The sequence below is a fragment of the Typopeltis vanoorti genome, chromosome 1, assembly GCF_054136105.1.
Source record: "Typopeltis vanoorti isolate ZY-2024b chromosome 1, IOZ_Tvanoo_1.0, whole genome shotgun sequence".
Taxonomy (NCBI): domain Eukaryota; kingdom Metazoa; phylum Arthropoda; class Arachnida; order Uropygi; family Thelyphonidae; genus Typopeltis; species Typopeltis vanoorti.
This window is the reverse complement of record NC_143549.1, coordinates 188,424,238-188,445,550: the sequence shown is the minus strand read 5'-3', so window position 1 is coordinate 188,445,550 and position 21,313 is coordinate 188,424,238. Positions and strand designations below refer to the sequence as shown.

Below are 21,313 nucleotides of genomic sequence, written 5' to 3'. Positions count from 1 at the left end.
CAAAGTATGATAGCTACTGTGCGAATGCTGAATAGTTCTTGACATGATGTTCAGGGCCTCCCTTGATGAGTCTAAGGACTCCTTGGAGTTGCCCGAAATAATAATAATATCTATCTATAGATAGATATAATCTATAATATCTATAAAAGATATGTATGTAGATATTAAAAGAGTAAACACTGGCAATACTTGACAGGCTCCTCTGATTTCCATTGTGCAACTTTCTTTCATTGATTCTTACAGCAATTTGGTTTTGATATATATTATTGTTGTAGTTGATTTGGAATGTTTAACTTCTTAAGCAGATCTATAATTTGTTCTTTAAAAACTTTCTCAAAGGCCTCCTAATAATAAACAAATGCTATGTGTGTTTCTATGTTGAATTTGTGATACTCTTCCATTAGAGTTTTTAATGTAAAAGCGGAGTCAATGCATGATTGTTCTTTTCGGAAATTTTGTTATTTATAAGTTTATCTTGTAAAGAACAAAACATTTTGTTCTGCTAAATATGAATTGTAGTTCTGTAATTAATTTTGTGCACATAACTTATAACCAGTATTTAAAACTCATTTTTCTATACTTTTCATAGCTGCACTTTCTTATATATATCAGAATGATAATGCCTTGTTTCAACCTTATGGTATTTTTCCTTGCCACCAGATGTTAAATATTTTTAAATCAATTGACAAACAGGGTGCTTGCATTGTTAATAGGTTCTCTAGGGAATTTTCTTGATTTACTTTTATGTATGGATTTCTTGTCATGTTATTTCTTTCATTGTATAATTAGGTAGTTAACAGGTATCAGATAGCTAAATAGGTATCACATTTAGATTCATTACTATCTTGCCATAAGTTATGGAAAAAGTCAAACTAGACTTTCTCTTTATTTCAAATTTTTCTTTTAACTCATTATTCATGTTTCTTAGAATTTTGTATTGGTCTTTTCATTGTAAAATCTCTTCTAGTTGTGCTATGAAATAAGTCCATGTTTTTTCTCTATTCTTTTCCTGCATGTTCCCCCCCCTCTAGTGATTTTGTATTTATCCATTGTTTATATGCTTCTTTTGGAATTTGTTTATTGCTTTAATATTCTCAACCCAGTTTCTTATTCCCCTTCTCTTCCATCTGCTTTTTGTTCCAAAACATCCTGTTTCTATATGATTTTTCAATTATTCCATTTTATTTCTATATCATGTTTTTTATTTGCTGTAATTTTTCATTTATTCTTCACAAATAGAGATAATTAATACTTTTATCATCCAAGAGTTGAACTCTAAACAATTCCTGGAGATTTCTTTTTGTACTGATATGGTTATTTTCAGGGGAAAATTCTCCATGCTTGCTGTGCATGCTCATTAATTGAGAAAGGAAGTAATATTTATTTGTTAATAAATGCATACATTTATAAGCATTCCATTTAGGCTTTTATTTTTGTAGACAGAAGACGTCTTAAGCTTGCGTGGCAATAATGGAGCTTTGCGTTGTGCATCAAAGGCTGATGCTTGTTCGTCTAATCAAAGCTACCTTGGCTTGCTCGGTTCTAGGAGCTTCCAGGTTCTCGTAGCAGCACTGTGATTTCATGTGCACGCATAGCCATTTCATGTCGTCTCACTCTGTTGCTTAAACACAGGCCATACGCAGTCAACGTAGCTCTAGCCAGTGAGCTTCAGTCAGCCTTTACAAGTGTGCGTGTTGCTTGGAAAAATTAAATTACAACCAACTTTTTATGACGATGTTATTGACCAGTGCATAAAGAAGAACCGTAGGGTAGAATTTGTATTCAAGTAGCTAAATTGAAAAAGATACAATGTCATTTGTAAAATAAATGTTGTATTTGTATGATTAAACATACATAAATTTCCAAATATATAGTTTTAAATGGTCAGTAATTCATTATTCCGCTAATCAGACTTCAATCACACCTCTCACTCCCTGAATGATAACAAGAGCAAGCATGAATTTCAAGACCAGCATTTGCCTCTGGTTATTTTGAATATTCTCAATTTTCCTTGTAATTGATAATGATCTGATTCTATTTCTGCACCTCTGAATACCTTGCTATCTAGTATAATATTTTGTTGGCTGTTCTACTATTAGCTATTATATAGTTTATTATACTTTTTAGGTTTCTTGTTTCCCATGCTAATTTATAGTCATCTTTATGCCAGGTAAAAAATATTAGTCACTTTTAAGTTATTAAATATGAAGAAATCTCCAAGGCTATTCATTTCTGTTGCATGTAGCTTCACTATTCGTTCCTAATATTTGAACAAAGCAGAATGTTCCCAACTCTGGCATTGAAATCTCCCATTAACAAATGAGCATTTAGATTTATCTTTTATTTTTTGTAAATCACTGTTATCTTCCTCTTTTCTTTCCTCTGGGGAATAGATACCAATAATAGTCAGGAATCCACTACCTCTTTGTAGTCTTATTTCTATAATTCTCTCACCCCAGTATTTATAATGTTTGATTTTTTTTTTTAAATTGATTTACGAATAAAAATCATTACTCCTATTATTGCTCTTTCCTCTTTTTTCACTCCATATTATTTCTATTATCACTGCTAACTTGACATTTCTATTAAAGTTTTGTCAGGATCTTGGTATTTATAATGAATACTTCTGACATTCTGAGTAGCAACATTCCAGATATCACCATACAAGGTGTAATCCAAAAAAATTCCAGACTGGTATGGCACTAGATGATACTACATCAGTTTTATGATGACACTACATCAGGTAGAATGGAATTTACACAGTCATTTGGAATTTATTTCAAAGTGCTAGCCTGCACTATTGAAAAGTAATACAGCGTACCGTGTGATTTCCAGATGAGTGAAGAACAGTGCATGTGTATCAAGTTCTGCTGTGAAACTAGGGGGAAAAAATGTCCAAGACACCTTTGAGATGTCAATGCTTTGTTGAGAAGTGTTACCATCTAGAAAAGTTCAGTAATTATCACTTTAAAAAAAAAAGAAAAAGAAATGGATTCACTTTCCAAGTTCAAAAATTTATTAGTTCATAAACTAATAAATATGATGCTGGATTTTTTTGACATGATAGAAATATGCATTATTAAAGGTATCCCAATCATGAAAGGTATGAAATTTAGAGCACACGAGTCTTCAAAATTTGGAAAGCCTCCAAATAAGCAAGGTAGTGGTCTCACACCTAGAGAGAGGAAAAAAAAAAAAAAGGAATATTTACCACCCAAAGCCTTTTACAAATGTCCATGCCATAGTGGAATTTGAGCCAACAGATAATAAAAACATCAATGATGATATACACTCGGAGATACCGCTAACCTCCAGTCTTTCTTGTTACAGATATATTAACAAAAGTTTGAAGTTAACATTATACTTAGAAGAAAAAGCTCATCTTATCTATGATTTAGATATTATCAAATAACACAGCAAGAAGAAAGACTTCAAGCAAAATGAGAAAGGAGTAAATTTTACAAGCACTGAACTTGTATTCCACTGAGAACAGTTTTGAGGGTAGGTTGTCAGTGCAGATGTTCTGAAACTTTTGTTTGATAGCATAGTATGTTTGTCAACTTAGGAGATCCAATGTGCTGTGATCAACAAAACTGTGGATTGGCATTGTGGCCATCTGGAGAAGATTATCATCCACTATCTTACAACCAAGGCTATAATGGCATCCACTATATCTGTTAATTGTACATACTATCCAGCCAGTTTGCTTGTTTTGCAAGATGAAAACCCCCACTATCCAGGTATAAAACCGGCTACCTCACGTTCGACTATAAAGCAGCCCTTATAATCATCACAGATTCCACATATCCTAAAAAGCATTTGAACCTAAGTCTTACCAACTAGAGGACAAATATTGCAATGGTACTATGGATGGATCCATAGGGTGGAAACGTGAAGCCTTCAGACCAAACCTGATCCAATAGTTTAGGAATATGAGCAACTGAAGTTATCATACTGACTCTCTAAATGCCTAGCCAGACACATCCTTGGGAGGATATATTACATATTGCATTACATTAATTTATATTATGGTCAATACATGGCACTGCTGTTTGGTCCTGTGACCTTTCAATGTGTGTGGGAAAATTTTATAAATATATAATTATTCAAACAAAATTACAACACACACACACACACACAGGAATACCCTAATCATATGATGTTAGGTTCTGGACCACCCTTGTATAGCAAATTTCATCGTATGGTAAATTCACCGTGTTTTTTTTAAAAAAAAAAAACAAAAAACTTGTAAATGCATATAATGATTTAATAATATTTTTAAGCAGTCATATGAGTGTAACTGACACAGAGAGCATTTAGTAACATTGGATACACAAACAAAAAAATTTACAATAAGTTTCACAAACAAAAAAAAATTATTCTGAATAGCTTAACTTAAGGGAACCTGTCAGCCAGTTTGGTCATCAATTTATACTATTAAAGTTTTTTCTTTCCATTTCAGCAATAAGATTGTTACATTTATAGATGACTGTATTTTGTTGTATAATGAAACCTGTGGAGCATTCATGACTAAACATACACATGTAACCACAGTAATAAGATTTTTAATAAAGGATTAATTTTGGATAAAGGATTAAACTAAGAATATAATTTCTCATCATCAAATTCCTGACATGCACCCTCAAAAGGTGTACAGGATATGATAGTACTACATGAAAAATTTACATCATTACTAACTTCCTATCTACAATTTTCCTCCAAATCAGTCTGTTACTTGTCAAGACCCCAACATTACCAGATCTTATATTTCTATCGTCTAAGGCACTTTGTACCGTATCAATCCACCTATATCTTGGTCATCCTCTGGGTCGTTTTCCTGCCAACTTGGCAGAGAACACTTGTTTTGCTAATTTTTCTTCGCCCATTCTGTTTAAGACCATACCACCTGAGATTAGCTCTGCTAACAATGTCAAGTTCTTTCCTAATATTCTCGTTTTTAATATGATATTGCCATTGATGCCATCTGTTCAAGCCTCTAATCTTTCTCAGGACTCTCATATCTGATCCATATGAATCCATATGCATTTATTCAATTGACTTCCTACCATACCAGCTTTGTTGATTCTGTTGTCTATTTCCATATTTAATTTACCATCTTGACTAAAAATCGTGCCTAAGTAGCTGAAATGTTTTAATTGTTCCACAGGTTCCCCATTCACAACACAGCTGACATTTTCAACAATTCTACCTATTTTCATTGTCTTTGTCTTTTTAATGCTGACCTTCATATCATTTCTATTACAACAGTTATTCAATTTAGTCAGAGAATCTTGCAGACTTGTAGTGGATTTATTTAGAAGTATAACATCATCCGCATAAAGCAAAGAGCTGACATTAACATTTCCAATTCTGATATCATGTTTAATACCACTTTCCTTCATAATGTGATCCATATAGATAATGAATAACAGAAGGGATAATGTACATCCTTGTCTCACACCAGATTTAACATTAAACCATCTTCCTGTACTTCCTTCAATTCTAACTGCTGACTTACAACTCAAATAAAGACTAAGTATTGCTTGATATAATGCCGCATTGACACCATATAACTGCAGCGTATTGAATAGCTTTTCTCTTGGCACCTTGTCATATGCCTGTTCCAGATCGACGAAACTTAAATACAGATCTTTGTTATATTCCATGCTTTCTCAACTATTTGTCTTAAAGTGAAGATCTGATCCTGACAGCCTCTATTTGGCCTGAATCCAGCTTGTTCTTCACCAAGCTTTTCTTTCACAATTCTTCTCAACCGTTTCTCAAGTATACTTGCATAGATCTTGCCAGGAACACTCAGTAGGGATAAACCTCTGTAATTCTCATATTCAGTTTTATTTTCCTTTTTATATATGGGTACTATTAGAGCACTACTCCAATCATCGGGAATTCGTCCCTCTGTCCAGGCTTTCTGACTATGCAGTGCAGCCACTGTAAGACTCTTATACCACCATACTTCAGCATTTCTAGTCGAATATCATCTAATACTGTTGCCTTTCCACATTTCAAGCCTTGATGGCTTTTTCTACTTCAAGTATGGATATGTATTCCTGACTGTATGCCTGTTGAGTGTTTTTTTTACCATTGTGCTATAACTGCTTGTTTCATTTAGCAGTTTTTCAAAGTAATTACTCCATACTTCAAGGATATCTTTTTCTCCTGTTTTCATGTCAGCTTTATCATCTCTAACTCCTTTTACAGCACTCTTTCCTCCATTTCTAAGCTTCTTCAACAACCTCCAGAATATCTTACCACCTTCTTGATATTTATTTTCTATGTTCTTGCCAAAGTCCTCCCATGACTTTTGTTTAGCTAGTTTCACACAGTGTTTTGCTTTCTTACATTTGTCTCTGTATTCTCTAAGAGCAAAGCCGACTTATTTGCCAGGAACTTTTGATATGCTTTCTTCTTTTCCTTCACTGCCTCTTTAACTTCCTGTGTCACCCATGGAGTTCTGATTTTCTATCCTTGCAGACAACCTCACCACATGCTTCTCTGGCTGAATCAATCAGGGTTTTCTTCAAGGCTTGCCACTGAATCTCCAAGGTTTGGTTCTTGTTCTCAAACTCTTTCATTTTTTCTTCAATCATGTTTGTGTATTTTAGTCTACAGTTCACATTTGAGAGCTGCTCAACTTTTATTCGCTTAAAAACTTTCTTACATGTTATTCTTTTCAATATGAAATTCAATTTTATCCTGCTCAAGACTAAATAGTGATCACTTCCAATTTCAAATCCTCTGTATACTCTGGTGTACACAGTGTACAGAGGATTTCTCTCTGGTGTCCTGCACAAGAGAGAAAACATCACTATCAATAATAACAGTCAATGAGACTTTTCTTATTCCTTGCCTCTTCTATCCATGTCAATTTGTGCACATTTTTATGTTGGAACATGGTGTTAGTAATAACCAGTCGATGTCCTGAGCAGAAATCCAACAGGTATTTGCCATTATTATTAGCTTTGCTTTTTTCTCCATATTTTCCCAAAATATTTTTGTATGTCTGACAATCATTTCCTACTCTGCTATTTAGATCCCCAACAAGGACCAACTTTTCATTTTTCATTGGGTCAGTTGCTTTCTTTAAAAGCCTCAAAAAATTCCTCCACTTCTACCTTAATAGAACCTTCTGTGGGACCATAGGCACAAACAAGTCTCATTGTCCAGTTCTCCATTCTGATATTTGCCCAAATCACTCTACTTGACACTGCCTGCCATTCAAGAAGATGAGCCTCGTATTTTGTGTTGAATATTATGGTTACTCCTTCTTTTCCTTGATTGTCGTTGCCTGAATATAACATTTTGTATTTACTGCTCAGAAAGATCTCACCTGTTTTTGTCTTTTTTGTTTCAGTCACACCTATTATGTCGATCTGGTACTTATCTAATTCCTCAGCTAGCTCCATTTCTTTGCCATTCAGGCTTCTTATGTTGATAGTACCGATCTTTAACTCTGGTGATGTTGAGTTGGGGTGTGCTTTCAGATTTGTTCCAGTAGCTGACTTTTTGCTGATCGCCCTGGTTCCCAGCCGGCATGAAATTTTGTCATGTTGTACCATCATTTTCTATATTAGTTTAAGCCAATAAAAATACAATTTAGTCAGCCAAATCCCAAATTGCCAGCCCATCCTCGTTCGTTCAGTATCCAGGTAGATACCCAACAGGGTGCACCACGAGACGGTGAGGATTGGACATTAGGTCAGAAGCCCTGTTCGGTTCTCCACATTCCTTTAAAGGCTATGTGGAGGTCTCCTCTCAGTTATACAGCTTTGACCCTTAAGCACCCCAAATATAATTTCTTGGCCTTTTTAATTTATAGTATAACCACGTGGAAAAACTTCCAACAACTATCTCTAATCCAGAGTATTTGAATAATAAGGTGCGACACCTTTTCGCTACTCATATATGAAAATATGACTTCTGCGACCTGTAACTAATTCTGCAATTCAGAAGGCGATGAAGGAAAATGGCGGCCCGTGTGTTAGTGTTTTGTGTCGTGTATTATTTATGATGGAATTAAGAGTTAGATAAGTCATTGTGTTGTTAATTAGTGGCAATAGTTTTGAATGATAAATGATATATACAGAGGTAAGTGTTCTTCATTTTCTGAGGTTTTTTAAGGTGAAATATTTGCTACCGATGCTGGTAGATCGATTTGATCTATGGGATATATATATATATATATAGAGTAACATTTTATTGCTGGTAGACACCTAAGAGTCTACGGGATCTGCTAGTGGACCCTCAAAAGTCCACAGGATTGTCTTTGCCTGCTCGGGACACCTGAGGGATCTCTACTCTTTCTCCATCTGTGTCTCAACACATTTTAAAAATGGCAAAACTTCTAAATGAGACCAAATTCGAAGAAGTTTACAGGGAATTCCTCAGACTGGGAAAGCTACTGAGTGATAATTGGCCGGGAAAAGTTAAACTGTATGACACGTTTCCCCCCGAATGTGTCTCAGACGCTGTCGCTGAAGATCATTTAGAGTTGATGCCTTCTACTCCTTCAGACTTTGTAGAAGTGCGTGCTCGCAAAGTTGTCGCTGAAGATCATTTAGAGTCGATGCCTTCTACTCCTTCAGACTTTGTAGAAGTGCGTGCTCGCAAAAAGCGAAGAACAACAGAAGAACCGCACAATGACAATACTGTAATGGAACAGAATTCTCAGGGTTCGGACGCCGCTACTTCTCCCAAAGAAAAGGTGCCTCCGGTCATCCTTAGAGAAAAACAAAAGTGGGCAGCTTTACGATCCACAATGTCCAATCTGCATATTGGCTTCATTAAGGCCAAAAACATGGATGAAGGCATAAAAATTCAGCCAGCAACTGTGACAGGCTATAGAAGGTTCACCAAGGAACTGGACGACAGAGGCATCCAGTATCATACCTTTGCGCTCAGTTCCGAAAAAAACTTAAAAGTAGTCCTTCGTGGTGTCTGTGAAGACATTGACACAGCAGAAATCGCTGCTGACCTAAATTCTCAGGATCTGCCACCTGTCAAGGTCAGCAGAATGTACAAAACAGACAAAACTCCCATGCCATTAGTCCTTGTTGAGATTCACAAAATATATAAGGATATCTACAACTTAAAAACAGTCTGTGGTCTCATCGTCACACCGGAACCACTCCGTAAAAGATCATCTTCTGGGCAGTGCCACAGGTGCCAAAAGTTTGGCCATGCCCAGAATCTATGCAGAGCAGAATATAGATGTTTAAAATGTGGAGACAGCCACCCAACCAATACCTGCACTAAGCCAAGGACCACCTCGGCCAAATGTGCCAACTGCAGTGGCCCTCATCCGGCGAACTACAAGGGATGTACTCAACACCCAAAGAACAGACGGATGGAGGCAATCAGTCAGCCCCCCTCCTACAGTACAAGAACACCCGCGGCCCAGACATCAAAACCTGAGACTCTGCGGCCACAGTTGGAGACCTCAAATCAAAAGCAAACAAGAAGTTATGCCGATGTGACCCGTACAATTAGGCCAACTCCAGAACAAAATCAACCAAGAGCACCTAAAAACCTAACAGCTATTATCACGGCCTCACTAGCAAACATGCTACAAAATTTTAGCTTATCAAACCCTACTGAAACCTCCACTAAAAGATTTCTTCGTGAAACACAGGTCATCCTCACAGCTCTCATAAATGAATAGAAACAAACTCATTCCAGCATCTCTTCAAATAGTTGCTTGGAATGCAAATGGCCTCAAAAACAAAATCCTGGAACTCCGTGCCTTCACATCTAGGTATCAGCCTGATGTTATTCTAATTAGCGAAACTCATCTAAGACCCTCAGACAATCCTACAATAAGGGGCTATCGCCTATACAGAAAAGACAGACTACTCTACAGAGGCGGTGGCACTGCCATCTTCATTAAAAACTACATTAAGCACCACTCTGTGAGCATTCCTTCAACCACTAACCTTGAGATCACAGGAGTGGAAGTAGTTACCAACTCCACTGGCAAACTAAAAATCTACTCAGCTTACAACCCTCCCCAAAAATCTCTACTTCACTCTGATCTAAATGCCATCTTAGGCATCAGAGGGCCCACCATTATTGCCGGGGATCTGAATTCCAAGCATCCTGCCTGGAATTGTTCAACCACAAACAAGAATGGTTGCATCCTTTTCAATTACTTAGGATCAAGCAACGCTGTTGTGGCAGGCCCCACTGAACCAACTCATCTCAGTACGTTCGGCACTGCTGACATCCTGGATATAGCTATCCTGCAGGATATTAAACTTCAGTACAGTATCATATCTATGGATGAACTATCATCCGATCACAATCCAATTCTAGTACAGCTGGGAAATCATGAATTCCTGTGTCCTCCTTCTCACTCCTACATTGTATGGGAAAGACTGTCAGCCGCACTCAAGGATTATATTGGACCTGTTCCTCACATACGCACAAAAGAAGAAGTAGAAACTGCAGTTACAAATCTCACACAACAAATTAATTCTGCTATAAAGGTAGCTTCCTCCTACAAATCTGCCTGCAAGCCAGATTGTTTGCCTGAAGACATCATGAACTTAATTAGAGATAAAAACAGAGCTCGAAAAAGATTCCGTAACACGTGTGCACCACAAGACAAAACAAATCTAAACAGACTAAATGGGGCAGTAAGAGATGCACTGAAAGCTCATAGAGACTATGTATGGGATGAAAAGTTATCCTCCATTTCACCTAGTGATCACTCCATCTGGGGACTACTGAAAAATACCAAAAACAAAGGCAGATCCCTTCCCCCAATATTAACTGATCAGGGCCTTGCTCACACAGATGTGGACAAAGCAGAGGTTATAGCGCACAGCTTGGAAGAGCAATGCAGGCCTTCGTATGGAAACCTTGACTTTGACCACATACATAAGATTCACAGCAAGGTCAGACACTCACTCAAACTTCCTATCACCAGCACTGACCATATTGCATCAACATCACCTGCTGAGATATATGACATTATTAAAAATTTAAAGAACAAAAAAGCTCCCGGACCAGACGGCATTACTAATCGTGTGATTAAACTTCTGCCCCGGAGGGCAGTAGTGTACCTGACCAGTATAATAAATGCAATTTTAAGATTTCACTATTTTCCTTCCACCTGGAAACTGGCTGACGTAATTCCCATACATAAGCCAGGCAAAGACTCGCACCTACCCCAAAATTATCGTCCAATCAGTCTCATCTCAAATCTGGGTAAGGTTGCAGAGAAGGTCATCCTCTCACGACTTCAGACCTCAATAAATGACCTAAACATCCTTCCAAAAGAACAGTTTGGTTTTAGGCAACACCATAGTACTACCCAGCAAATCCACAGAATTGTTGAATACATCACAACCAGCTACAACTGGCGCCAGTGCACAGGCACTGTTTTCCTAGACTTATCCAAAGCATTTGACAAAATCTGGCATTTTGGACTCCTGCACAAGCTTATCTCAGCCGGCATCTCACCTGGAATGGTTCATTTAATCCACTCATATCTTTAAAATAGATCAATGCAAGTAAAAATCAACGGTTCTACATCCTCCCAGCGCCACATCTTTGCTGGAGTGCCGCAGGGATCTCTACTGGCTCCATTACTGTTCTCTATATACATGTCAGACATCCCGCACAATCCGATGACTTCCATTTTGGCCCTATATGCGGACGATACGGCAATACTAACCAGATCTCTCAGACCCCTTTTCATTACCAGAAAGCTTCAAGTAAACATTCTAAAGCTGGAGGGTTGGTTCTCTAAGTGGAGATTGGAAGTCAACCCCCAGAAAAGCTCAGCCGTTCTTTTCTCAAAAAGGCCAATGTCTCCTGTAGGAGATTTGTTACTATTCAATACTAAAATTCCTTGGCAGTCAGAAACAAATTACCTGGGTGTAATTCTCGACAAAAAGCTATCTTTCAATCAGTACACCAAGTCTGCATGCACAAAGGCATCTAAAGCCATAGCACAGATCTATCCGCTAATTAATAGAAATAGCAAGCTCAGCAACAGAATCAAATTACAACTATACCAGATGACAATTCGTCCTATAATCACCTATGCCTCTCCGGCCTGGAGCCACACCTCTAATGCTAACATCATCAAAATACAGCGAGTGCAGAACAAGTGCCTGAGAATGATTTTGAACGCCCCGTGGTATGTTAGAAACATTCAACTCCACAGAGACACAAATATTCCCTATATTTTCTCTTTTCTACGATCCTTAGCCACCAAGTTTTTCCTAAAGACATCCACACATCCCAACGATTTGGTTCAACAAGATACAGCATACGATCCAACGGACATATTCAAATATAGAAGACCAAAAGCTATATTGGCCTCCTTTAGTGATGCATAATCTCCATGCCCATCCAGGGCGAGCAATCTGCTCATTAATTTTACCTTCACTGCAACCACAACAGATAGCGGGGAATATGAAAAGCATCTTGCTTCACCCCTAAAGACATAAATGTCAATTGTCAACTCTATCACCTCTGGGTGTGGCTCCCAATGATGAGACCTCAATGAAGGTCGAAACTAGTCTGGATAGTGACCCTTCCCATAATGTATAGCATTATACATGTCCTTAAAGATATATCTTTGCATTATGGGATACTAAGGCAAGTGATGTGAAATCATTAGCTTCTATATGAGTTGCCCAGTCCTGAAAATAGTTCAGGTGTGCAAACTTTGTTTGCTTACACTTGGATAAAGGATTAAACCAAGAATATAATTTCTTGGCATCTTTAATTAAGTATCATCAACTCGCAAGCTGTATAAAAACTGCCATGATTTAAAATACAAGTAAAAAAAATGCATACTTGTCCTTGGGAATGAGTAGTACCACTATCCCAATTATCAATCAACTGCTGAGATACAGGAGGATAAGCACTATGTGGCCACATATCTGATATCATTCTTACTTGTCCATTTGGCAGTGAAGACTGACTTTGAACAGTTTCCTAGAGTAAAAAGCAAAATATTTCAGAATTATCTGGAATTATTTTACAAATAAAATCAATTAACTTAAAAATCAAATACTCGTGATAAACATGGATCTGGAAGTCTTTTCAACCAGGATCTTAAATTGGAATATACTATAAGTATACTGTGAGATTACATCAGTGTAGCATTGTTGTTGGTATAAAGTGAAACTTATCATTAGCACAAATATTTAAGATAGCCAGTATATAAACTGTTCTTGTGTTGGAAGTTTAGCAACATAAAACAGCACTGAGAAAAGATTCAGAATGTTAAATTCTTCCAATTTTCATCTCAGTTAAAGTCATCTTCAAGGAATACAAAAAGAGACTTGTAACATACAACGGCAACATAAAATTAAGTGAAACACATGAACAAAAGACTAGTCCTAACTAGGTGGGATTTCCTCTGTGGGCATCTGTTGGCAGTCATCATCAAATTCCATCAGGAATTTGATGATGGTGATGAGATACACTTGCCTATGACAAGAAATTTAACTACCTTATATCACCTTAAACTAAGTTACCAAAATATTAGAGGCAACTATCATGTTAAACCGAATTTATCAGTAATAAATAACTGTAGCAGGCAGCAGCTATAAATTCTAGACTGTGTCAGAATACAGTATCTGATTAAGTTTGGAGGGGGGGGGGGGTAATAGACATAAAATTATGAGTTGTATCAAATAGTGTCTAGAAATTAACGTTCCAATAGGATGAGTGAGCAAGTGCAGCATTTTCTCAAGTGCACTGAGAATGGTACAATAAACATCATGTTAATGTCTTGCATGGGAGAAAGCTGATCGAGATGAGAAGCAAGCAAAAAATTAAATAACAGACAAGCTGTGCAGTACAGCTAACTCTCATGACAGTCAAGGCTACTCACTATTAATATCTCTTCACTATAACAAAGTACTAAAAATTCACAAAAAGCTAACAGTTGCAATGTTATGTCAAAAGAAATTCAAAACAGTAAACTATTCACTATTATAAATTATTCCTGTGGTCCCTAAAAGTTTCCTATAGTGGAAATCGACTGTACAGTCAGGAACTCCAAGGGAGTGTATTTGAACCATTCAGTCACTGTCCTGAATCACATTTCATGCAGTATATAACCTATATTTGAGTTGTATGTTGGCAGATGGAATTGAAGAGGTACAGGTTTGATGTAAAATCATGTGTGAGAGAAGGGTGCACGTTATCTGTTATTCATCTTCTATAATGGGTCCCTATTATGAAGGTACACAACATTTTAAGTTCCAATATCAAAATTAGATATGTTAATCTCCACTCTTTATTAACCTAAATCAATCTAAGTTCTGCAGAAGTCCTTAACTACATCAAATAACTGCTGTAACCAATCTGGTATGAAAATCAGCAATAAAAAAGAAACTATGAAAATAGGCAGGACACTGAAAACATCAGCTGTGTTTCCTAAATAAAAACCTATAGAACAAGAAAAGCATTTCAGCTAAAATTAGGCATAATTTTAGTGAAGATGGCAAATTAAATAAGGAAATAGCCTCAGAATTAGCAAAGCTGAGGGAGTTTAATAAACAAATTTATATGGGATAAGAGAAGTTAGTAAACACTAAAATAGCTACCTACCAGATAGTGTCCAAACCGATCTTCACTTATAGATCTCAGTCTGGTTAGAAATAAAACATCTGATCAAACTAAAGAGATCACAGATGAGAGTTCTGAATTATGGGACAACAGATGGCATCAATGGCAGAATTATTAAAAATGAAAAAATTTGGAAAGACCTTGACATTTTTAACATACAGGAACATGTGAGCAGAGTTTGTCTAAATTAGTATGGTTGTGTAAACTTAGTAGGAGAGGTAAGATTAACAAAAGAGGCGTTTGATGCCAGAATATCTGAACCCTGAGGGAGACCAAGAACTAGGTCAAATGATGAGGTAAAAATTGCCTTAGAAGAACCAAAATATATAAGACAGAAGGCTAATTTGGAGGAAAATTAGTAATAATGTAAACTTTTCATGTAGTACTATTATTTTATTCTGTATATCCCTTGATGATTCAATCAGGATTTAGTGATGGCATCAATGGTAGAATCACATTAAAATGACGATAAAGAAAGGAATTGATCATTAGCATTTATGAATCAACACTGCTATCTAAGATGGTATGGTCACTTAAATGAAATGGAAATGGTTTAGGAAGGCTGACATGTATGAGTATTTTTAGCCACTAGGATGGCAAGTAAAAGACTCAGAAGAAGACCAAGATCTAGGTGAACTGATGTAGTTTATGCCTGACTATGCCTTCTCTCTCTCTCTCATCCATCAGATGATGGGTTGAGTCCTCTACGAATAAGAAATCTTTGTCATCTGGCTCTATCTCTGGCCATTTCAGTCATCTCTTTGAAGTTGAATAATTGTGATCATTCCTTCAAAGACTAAGTTCTTTTTGGTCTGCCTCATGATTGTCTTCCTCCAATGATTCTCAATTCAATGCATATCTGGTAATGTCTGAGAGGACATTCTCCAGAGGTGTCCAAACCATCATAATTGCTGTTTAAGAATTATATTTGGGATACTTTCTCTATGGTTTAATTATTTGATTTGCTCACATTTTGAATACTCTGATTTTTTGTATTTCTTTCTGATTGAGGCTCCATGTCTTACAAGGCTAAAATATAAGATCTGATTTGATAAAACGTAATATCAAATTTGGAAGAAACAATGTAAATTTGTGTAAAATGAGAAGCAATGGAGAAAAACACTAATGCAAAATTGTAATACTATCAATAATCATCACAGTATCCTGTGCACTACTTGAGGGAGGATATGAATAGATGAAGTTTATAGATCCAGAAAAACAAAATACTCCTGTCAGGTTTTAACAGCAGACATTTTTATACATTTTCATTGTTTTATTCCTAATAACCTTTCCACATTGATTGCTGCAAACCTGTTTTGCAATCTACAAGGCAGCTAGTCCATTAAATAAAATTTCATAGAAAAACATATGAGACAAGTTTTAAAATGAAAGAGGAAGAGTGTTATTAACCTAGTTAGCTCTACATTTTTTTTTACTCTTAGTGCTTACATACTTCATAAATATATATGATCACAAGCACAATACTTAAATTTGCTGTTTTTGCAACTGTTTTTAATGTGCATTCCTTCACTTACCACTGTTTATAAGATAATTCAGTATCAGTAAAGTCGAGATTTGAGCCTCCATTCTCAGTTTCAATTAGGGTTTCCGAGTGGGAATTCCTTCACGTCCGTTCTCGGGAATTTTTTTCGTTTTCCCGTTCCCGAATCCCGAGAAAATTTGGTCGGGAAATCGGGAAAATTTTTAATAAATTATTTTTTATTAAATCATAAATCATGTTTTAATATTTTTTATAGATTGCCATCACAATGAGTAAAGAGTATAAAGAATGTTGGGAATATTTTAGAAAAGATAAAGATCACGAATCAGCTCGTTGCCAGATATGCTCCAAAAACTTTGCAATGCAAAGCATCATCAACCAGCGGTCCACATAGGCACCTAGTATACATACATGGAATGAAAAGGAAAAAACAGTCTGAATTGAATAATGATTTGAGCCAATGCCTTCATCTTCTAAGAGACAAACGACAATTTTACATTATGTCAAGGGACTGGATTTAGAAGAAACTTAAGCAAATTAGCAGCCTTGGATGGGATATCAGTCAACGCCATCACAAAAAGTGAGTTTATTACGGAAAGAAAATTTCACAAGCAAATGAATGCAGTTGCCAACAAGTCCATCTTCAGTTATGACACTAATACATAATTATTATAGTAAAGTGAAACAACTATACATCTAGAAATTGGAAGTATTCAAATATGATAATAAAAAAACTGAGAATTTCAATAGATGAGTGGACCAGTCGCAAGAATCGCAGATACACGAATGTTCACATATACTGCAATGAGACCTCTATGAACCTTGGTTAAATAAGAATACATGGGAACTGTACTGTGGAAAAAGTGTCATCTTTGCTTCAGGAAAGATCAAAAAACTTTCAGTTAAAACTTGAAAGTGATGCGGTTGCAATTACAAGTGACGGTTCAACAGTACTGCTAAAACCATGCACTACATCTAGCTGTAACAAAATTATTTTATGTTAAAAAGTTGAAAGGTGAAGCATCAGTGACTTGTAGCAGTGATAGTGAATTCAATACAGATTCAGATGATAACAGTGATTCTGAGTTAGATGGCATGACCCGAGCTGATCAGTATGATTTGAGAGATGATCTATCTTCAGCAATTAGCAGCGTACGAAGAATTATGAAAATATTTAAATATTCTCCAGTAAAAAATTCTTTTACAGCAAGAAATAACAAAGAGTGAAAAGAGGGAACTAGAAGTCATTCTGGACTGTAAAACACGCTGGAACACACTGAAGAGAATGATAGAGAGATTTTTAAAGATCGTAAATCTGATTAAGACTGTTTTACGAGAGCTGAAACTATCACTTATGGAAAGAAGAGTATTATGAAATATTGAGAGGTATGTTGAATTGCTTACAACCTGTAAGATTAGCAGTTGAAGCTTTAAGCAATAGAGAAGCTAATATTCTCACAAGTGAAGGAATTTTTAAGTTCCTGTTCAGTAATTTAGAAAAACAGAATTCTTCAATGAGCCAAATGCTTTTAAAGGAAATAAAATTTGAATTGGTTAAACGTAGAAATAGAGATCTTGTGTCTCTCACAAAGTACTTGAGCAACGTTAGTTGTTTATATGAGATGGAAGAGGATGAATTTTTTGCCTTGTCAAGTAAGAATGAAATTGTACGATTGGCGAAGTCATTAATGGAAAGACTTTTTAAAGGAATATTTACAGCAGAAGAAGTTCCAATAAAAGAAATAAAGGATGTCCTTGAAGAAAGTTCCAACATTAAATCAGAATCTGATCTGAAGAGTGAATTGACTAAAGCAATATCTATTTCGACATCAAAGTCTAGCCCTATGCATGCAGACAAAATATTTGCTTCTCTAAGGAAGGATTCTCTCTCTCCCAACTTGAAGATGCTTTTAGATGCACTCTTAACAATTCGACTAACGTCTACAGAAATTGAAAGAAATTTTTCCACATCAAGTATATTTGTTACAAAGCGAAGATCACGATTGTCTGATCAGGCACAATTAATGCTCTATGTTTTTTAAAGTTTCATTTTAAAAATGACAAATAAAAACTATTTGAAGTATTTTTTAATTTTCAAACGAATAATATTTGCATTTGTTTTCTATTAATATTTAATTTAATAAATAAAATATTTAAATGAGATTGGGAATGTTAATACATTATGTGATGTATGTAAAAACTCACTGTTTACTATAAGGTTTGGTTAAATAAAGTTTGCATTAATTACATTGTTTATATTTTGAGAAAACCTGAAATATAACAGAAACCTAGCCAAAATGATACTGTAGTGACCCCTGTTTAGCGCTCAGGGCAAGAGATGCACTAGTGAAATTCCGGTCGACCTCCATTTAGGAAATTTCATTTACTGATTTTTTGCTTCAACCTTTTGCATATAGGAGTGTCTCGAAACCTCTGAAAGACTGCGCCGGGGCCACGAACCCCGGTTGCCCCACCTTCTCTACCACTTTTCTGTTTATTAACATTTACTGTTATAGCCATTATTACAAGTCCACGCAGTTAGCCTAGTGGCTATGCGCTTCGCAACCATATGCCTGGGGAAGGAGTGTCCTTGGTTCGATTCCCGTCGGTGACGTGAGGAGCTGAAGGATCTTCCTCAGCCATAGCCAAGTTAGCCAGTCTTGGGCGTGGACAGCAGGGTTTTTTCCCCAGTTTATTCTGGGGTTTTTCATCCCGCAAAGCAGGCAAACTGGCCTTGAGAACTCAACACTACAGGCCATAGGATACACCGGGGCATAAGGCTGACCACCTTATCCTGTAAACGAAGTGAGGTCTGATGATCAATGGACCCTCGACACCGCAAGGTAAAAGAGGGTATAAGGAAGATGAGATGAGATGCGATTATTACAGATGATCAACGAAAATTAAATAAAAAATATTATTTTGGGAATTCTCGGGAAATACAATTTCCCAAAAGTTCCAAAATGTCGGGAATTTTGAAACACTAGTTTTCAATGATGTCCTTTGCCTGGAAACACTTGGGTTCAAATCCTATCTAGAATGTAAAGAACCTTTATCAAGGCTTTTCAATTAAATTAATTAAAGTTAATCTAGTCAGTCACATATGGATATGGCAGGGTTTCTCCCTCCCCCACCCACCCACCCACAGGAAACTGGTTTTTTAATCCAGCAAATCAGGTAACCCAGCCAGAAGAACATGAAGTTAAACTACAATACACCAAGCAGAAAAAAAAAAAACTGTCACAGCATTAAATAGGTTTTAAACAAGCCAAATCATTCAGCTGTTGCCTAAGTGACTTGGTAGCAAAAGAAAATAAGAAAAACCAAACTTCGCTATAGTGAATTTTCATTAGAACAGCAAATACTTTTTAATCAAGAACTTTTCAGTAGTTTGTACTATTGAGTAAATGTGTCATAACACATTTACTCAATAGTACAAATGTTTGCTATAATGTATCCTATAGACAAGGCTCATTTTTCAAGTCCTGTGTATCCTATACATAGAGCTTGAAAAATGAGCTCGTCTTCAACGTGTGAATTTTTAGTTCAGTAAAAAAAAAGAGAAGTTCTGGTTTAATCTTCAGTTTTATAATATGACCAATGAGAGGATGGAATACACATGCATATTTCATCATAATTATAGAGTGACCGGTCATACTGTGACATGACAACCTAAAACAAATACACAGCAGACAGCAATAACTACTGACCTAGTGATGCAATATAAAAAAAGTATTTATTTTCCGGAGATGTTTCATTATATTGATTCTAACCTAGGCTTTCGATTGTTTTCCCAGTTGCCACTGTATGATATGACATCACTGGCCTTGGTCCATCCGAACAATGCTTCAGAGCCAATTGGAATTCAGTAACGAAGACCTAAGGGTTTTATTTTATTCAGTTTCTATGATTCTGAAAATTTAACGTTTATTTATAATGCAGAGAACAAAGCTAAATATAAAATGATTTTTTAACACACCTGATGAGGCTGACGCACATTATAGAATTTAACTTCTGATACTTCTGGATAATTCCTTTGTGAACATGCTGGCCACTGCGAGGTTCTGAAAACAAAGAATCACATTAAAAATTTGAAGCAAAATACAAATCATTTTACAAAATACAATGCCATAAAATGCGATGAAAATTCTATCAACGTCTACCGTCCCTACCTAATTTCCGAATGTTGGACGATCCAGAACTTACAAATTAAGCCACGCCTACGGCCATGTAGCGACCACAAATGCCCTTATTTGGCAGATGCAACTTGCAGCCTTGACATAGCCTTACACTCATTCCGACAAAGTACCGATGACGGTCAGACGACGACCGAAACGGTCTACACCCCGTTAACCCCTGTCCCAGTTTCCACATAAGGATACCCTTCCCCTTCGTTTCCTCCCCTCTCCCCCCCCCAAAAAAAATGTGGCCCTAAACAAAATAATATATATATATCATCATCATCAAATTCCTGCCATGTACCCTCAAGGGGTGTACAGGATATGATAGTACTACATGAAAAAAATTACATCATTACTAACTTCCATATTGTAATCATGCACCCTAACTGTATGTTATTCCTAGTATTGTTTAAACTACTGTACTGATGATGTCCCAAGATACTTGGGATGAAATATTTACGAATTTAATAGTCATTACTGTGGTTATTGTGTGTGTTTTTAGTGATGAATTCACCACAGGTTTCATTATATAAAAATGCTGAGGTATGGTGGTATAAAAGTCTTAGTGGCTGCACTGCATAGTTCAGAAGGCCTGGACAGAGGGATGAATTCCTGATGATTGGAGTAGAGCTCTCATAGTACCCATATATAAAAAGGGAAATAAAACTGAATGAGAGAATTACAGAGGTATTTCCCTACTGAATGTTCCTGGTAAGATTTATGCAAGTATACTGGAGAAATGGTTGAGAAGAATTGTGGAAGAAAAACTTGGTGAAGAACAAACTGGATTCAGTCCAAATAGAGGCTGTCAGGATCAGATTTTCATTTTACAACAAATAGTTGAGAAATCATGGGAACATAACAAAGATCTGTATTTAGGTTTTGTAGATCTCGAAAAGGCATATGACAAGATGCCAAGAGAGAAGCTATTCAATATGCTACGGTTATATGTGTCAATGGGGCATTATATCAAGCAATACTTAGTCATTATTTGAGTTGTAAGTCAGCAGTTAGAATT

At 36.3% G+C, this 21,313-nt stretch overlaps 1 protein-coding gene across 1 annotated transcript in view; it reads right to left on the bottom strand.

Moving 5' to 3' along the window:
• Sec16 (endoplasmic reticulum export factor secretory 16) overlaps window positions 1-21,313 on the bottom strand; it is a 627,195-nt gene that overhangs the window by 559,828 nt on the left and 46,054 nt on the right. The window contains exons 4-5 of the mRNA XM_090400384.1: window positions 20,094-20,178; window positions 12,829-12,969 (exon numbers count right to left, since the gene is read on the bottom strand). Of these exons, the coding sequence (XP_090256510.1) occupies window positions 12,829-12,969; window positions 20,094-20,178 (226 nt within the window). The remainder of the gene's footprint in view (window positions 1-12,828; window positions 12,970-20,093; window positions 20,179-21,313) is intronic.